This window comes from Prinia subflava, chromosome 1 (assembly GCF_021018805.1).
Source record: "Prinia subflava isolate CZ2003 ecotype Zambia chromosome 1, Cam_Psub_1.2, whole genome shotgun sequence".
NCBI lineage: Eukaryota > Metazoa > Chordata > Aves > Passeriformes > Cisticolidae > Prinia > Prinia subflava.
Window position 1 is genome coordinate 86,827,232 of NC_086247.1, and position 4,107 is coordinate 86,831,338.

The following is a 4,107-nucleotide window of genomic DNA, read 5'->3' on the forward strand; positions in this document are numbered from 1 at the left end:
AAACTTATAAGTGCCTGAGAACCATCTTCTTATCTTGTTGTTACTCCTTGCTTAGGAAAAAAAAAAGCCTGTGATAGCAAAACTAGAGGTTTTGGAGACAAGTACATGTACTGTGTCAAACACAGAACTTGCACTGCTCTTCTAGAGTTTCTAAATCCCTGTAGTTACTCAGCAGCTATCGTTCTCCCAGATGAGTGTTGAAATGCCGGGTGGGTTGTGGGCTCCCTTTGCTGCTTGCTGTCAATAAGAAGGAGGTGGGGTGGAGGACTTAAAAGAAGGTTTCAGCTTTCAGAAAGCACGACTTGCAAAGTTCGTGTCCTGGAACAATTCCTGGGAAGTGGCACTGGGGATGCAGTTACATGCCGTGCAGCAGCAGCAGCTTTGACCTCCAGAGCCAGACCAGCTTATTTCCTATTTACAAATAGACTTATTTGTGTAGAGCTTGGAAGTGGTACACCTCCAGCCTTCTGTTCTCCTTACCTGTTTCAGTTTTTTGGACATATGTTACATCTTCAGTAACATTAATGCTGCACACAGGTGAGTAAGCAAAGGGCACCATTAAGGACCACATCTTAGGTAATCTTGTGGGTTAACTGTGAAACAGCAAGGCCTGTTACTGCCCTTCAGCTTTATGTTTTGAGTCCAAGTGGCATATCAGAGACTCAGGTGTGGATGAACTTCCACATCTTCCCCATTCATGGTGTATAGCTAACTTTTTAAGCCAACTTCTGTGTTACTGTCTGCACTAACTTCACATTTAGTTGTACCGGGTAGTTGCATGAGGCCTTTCCATTTCCTTGGAAAAACATTTCCTGCTACACAGAAATTAGTTTGATAAATATATGGGTTGTATATTATTTCAATCTGTGTTCATGCTTTTCATACATAAGTTTATTAGTACATCCATGTGTCTCTGGAATGGTCTGTTTGTGATCGTGACCTCAGCTCTTCTTTGGTGTCTCAGCATGTTGTGTTCTCTGGTTAAAAGTGATTATATGAAAAAATTATTTCAAGAAGCTGCTGAGATAGTGCATTTTGGCAAAGAAAGCATTTTGTGAAAGAGTTTGTATCATCTTGTTAATTGGGTTCTGTGGTGTTTTGATCTCTTTTCAGCTGTAAGTTACTGGCCTAGGTCACAGACAGGAGAAACAGATGTTGGGATGCTTGATCAGAAGCAATGCTCCTGGGTCTTTGTGCAGGCTCGCTGCTGGTAGTTGGGAATCATCAGGGATCATCCCACTGAAAGTTTCTCTCTGTTTCCTTGCAGAGAGCCAGGCGGATGCAGAGGCACTAGCTACAGGGAACAAAGCCTTGAACCTGAGCTACGGCGAGAAGGAGCAGTCGGAGGAAAAGACAGAGCTACCAGAGAGTGAGCGCGGCCCCAAGGAGGAGCAGAAGGCTGACTCCCTTCTGGCAGAAGAGGATGCTGAAGAAAAAGTGGATGGATATGAAGAGGGCCCTGAGGAAGATTCTGTAAGTAACAAAAGTCTTGACCTCAATTTTGCCAGCAAATTAATGGACTTCAAGCTGGCAGAGAGTGACCAGTGTGCAGGCAGCAGTTCTCAGACTGAAAGGAAACATGCCTGTGACATTTGTGGCAAAACCTTCAAGTTTGCTGGCACTCTTAGCCGTCACAAAAAGGCCCACATTCGTGAGGACAGAAAGGATGAAAGGAGCAGTGAGGATGAAAGCAAAAGCATTCAGGATGATGCAGGAGCTCCCTCGATGCAGGACTCTGGTCTTGAGCAGGAAGAGTCTCCGCTGGACTTGAAGGTAGTGGAGTCTCCTGTGGACTTTGAGGCAACAGGAAAGGAGAATGAAGAGAGCGAAAGCATCTCTGAGGGGGAAGGCACAGAGAGAAAGTCCACTGAGAAGAGCAGTGATGACAAACCAAAGACTGATGGGGCTAAGAGTACTGCAAAAGCAGACAAAAGAAAGAAAGTCTGTACTGTGTGCAACAAGCGTTTCTGGTCTCTGCAAGATCTGACGCGACATATGCGGTCTCATACAGGTAAGAGGAGGCTTGAGGGCAGAACAGACCATGAGGTGTCCCACCAGACTGAGGTGTCTGCTCTGGAGGTGCACGATTGTTGGAGACAGTGCTTTTAGTCCTGAAGGTATCTGCAAGGTGTCTTCTCTGCCCCAGTCCCCCATGCTGCGTAAGAAGCCTATGGGGGCAGCAAGAATTGCAGCCACTGCCTTATTTTCAACTCCCAAACTGTTATTCCCCATGATGGCTTACAGAGTTCAGAGGCGAGGGCAAGTGTGGAGATGCTTGGGCAGCTTCTGACTCCCTTCTTGCCATACGTATGTGGCTTTACTACTTCCTCCCAATATTTTGACCAGCAGTGGAGAAACTGTCAGGGTATCATGAGACTTCACCTCTGAGTTAAAGTTTAGAGAGAGAGAGAAAGGGTCTAGTTTTATCTGATGATCTCAGCCTAATATGGGTAACACGCTGGTGATATGTGTGACCTGCTGCTTGGGTGGAAGGCAGAGATCCAGTGGGCACTTGGGCAGGGAAGATGGAATACAGGTAGTGAAACACTTACCCAGTGACTTGACTGGACAGTGGGATTGCTTTATGTGATAGGCAGATTGCATCAGTGCCTTGCAAATGAGATGAAGCCATGAACCAGCTCAAAGGTGAATTAGTCATTCATCCTTATGAATTATCTATTTTACCTGCAAGCAAACTGCTCTGATGTAGGAAAACTGGTGCATTTTGACATTTTGTGTCTTTTGAAGGTTCTCTCCGCTGCAGACAAGATGTTTGCCGTTAACAAAATATTTGTGCTGTAATTGACAGTAACACCAAAGAGTAACACTTGAACTAGACTTCAACCCTTCTAAATCAAAAATACTCACCGAGTGCAAAACTGACCTGTTTTCTTCTGCCATTGAGCCACAAGTGAAACAGGACAGGTCCTGTTCTAATGCCTATTTTTATACAAGTGCAGAAGCTTTAGGGAAATGCTGATATCTAAAGAACGGAGCTTAACCCCCAAACAACGTGGACATTTCCATACTCTCTGTTTTAATTGTTTTCATTGCATGCTGGGTTATTGTGGGCTTTATCAGTATGTTTTTTTCCTGTTTGTTTCTCTTTCTTATTTGACACTTGAAAAACGCTTTAACGTAGAATATGTATGGAATAGGAACCTGGCACAGTGCTTTCTTCAAATACATAAATGTAACTATGACCTACCCCCACTGTCAGATCAATTTATTTTCAGCTGAGGATTTTGCTCCAATGCTGTGGGGTGACTCTTCTCCTTGTCTCCTTCCACTTGTTCAACTGTACTGACAAAATAACAGTCAGGTTGCACATTGCTGATACTTCAGTTTTAATGTGTGAGGTTTCTTAGAGATACCTGTAAGATTTGGAGATTTGTTTACTCAGAAGAGGAACATTTGGGACACACTGAAGTATGCAAGAAACCTCTGCCTGCCTATTGTGTGTCTCATTCTGATGTTCATTGGCGCAAGATAGTGTCTTGATGGAATTGCAGCATTGAAAAGTCTTTAAGAGGCACAGCTGGAAAGGGTGGACAGGTTGGGATGGGACCTTCGGTTCTTCAGGGCAGACAACACCTTGTGGCAGTGTGCATGATTCGTATTTTGTGGGAGAATTTTGTCTGTGGGGCTGTGGTTGCTTTGTTTTCCAATGAGTTCCTGCTTAGGAAAGTATTCTCTCCACATGTGTCTGGGGCTGACTTTCAGGAGAGAGCCCACATGGTGGGCTGATTTCATAAAGGCTTTGGAGTTCCAGAGATTGATTGTAAACTTTTTCCAGAAAAGTTGCTGACTAAATTAGGCAGGATGCTAGTGAGCACCTGGTGCTTACGGTCTTCCTCCCTCCTTAGTGCAGGGCCTTGCCAAGCTTGTAGACACTTGGTTTTGATGCTCCATTTGTGCCATAGGCATTTACCTGTATTCCTGCTTGCACTCCATCAGCTAGTTTGCTAGAAGCAAAAAATCTGCAAAAATGTGATGTTCGATGCAGGTACTGAATTTCCAAAGTGCAGAGTGTTTTATGCTGCTTGAAACAAGAGGGAGGCACATGTGTGAACTCACAGCTGACTTTGTGTTGTAATTCTCTTCCAG

The 4,107-nt window shown here is 44.5% G+C and overlaps 1 protein-coding gene across 8 annotated transcripts in view; it reads left to right on the forward strand.

Moving 5' to 3' along the window:
* RREB1 (ras responsive element binding protein 1) overlaps positions 1 to 4,107 on the forward strand; it is a 133,591-nt gene that overhangs the window by 112,967 nt on the left and 16,517 nt on the right. For 7 of the 8 annotated variants that reach the window (XM_063401932.1, XM_063401925.1, XM_063401943.1 and 4 more), the window contains one exon: positions 1,268 to 2,011. In XM_063401932.1, the coding sequence (XP_063258002.1) occupies positions 1,268 to 2,011 (744 nt within the window). The remainder of the gene's footprint in view (positions 1 to 1,267; positions 2,012 to 4,107) is intronic. The other variant, XM_063401985.1, reaches the window with a different exon arrangement.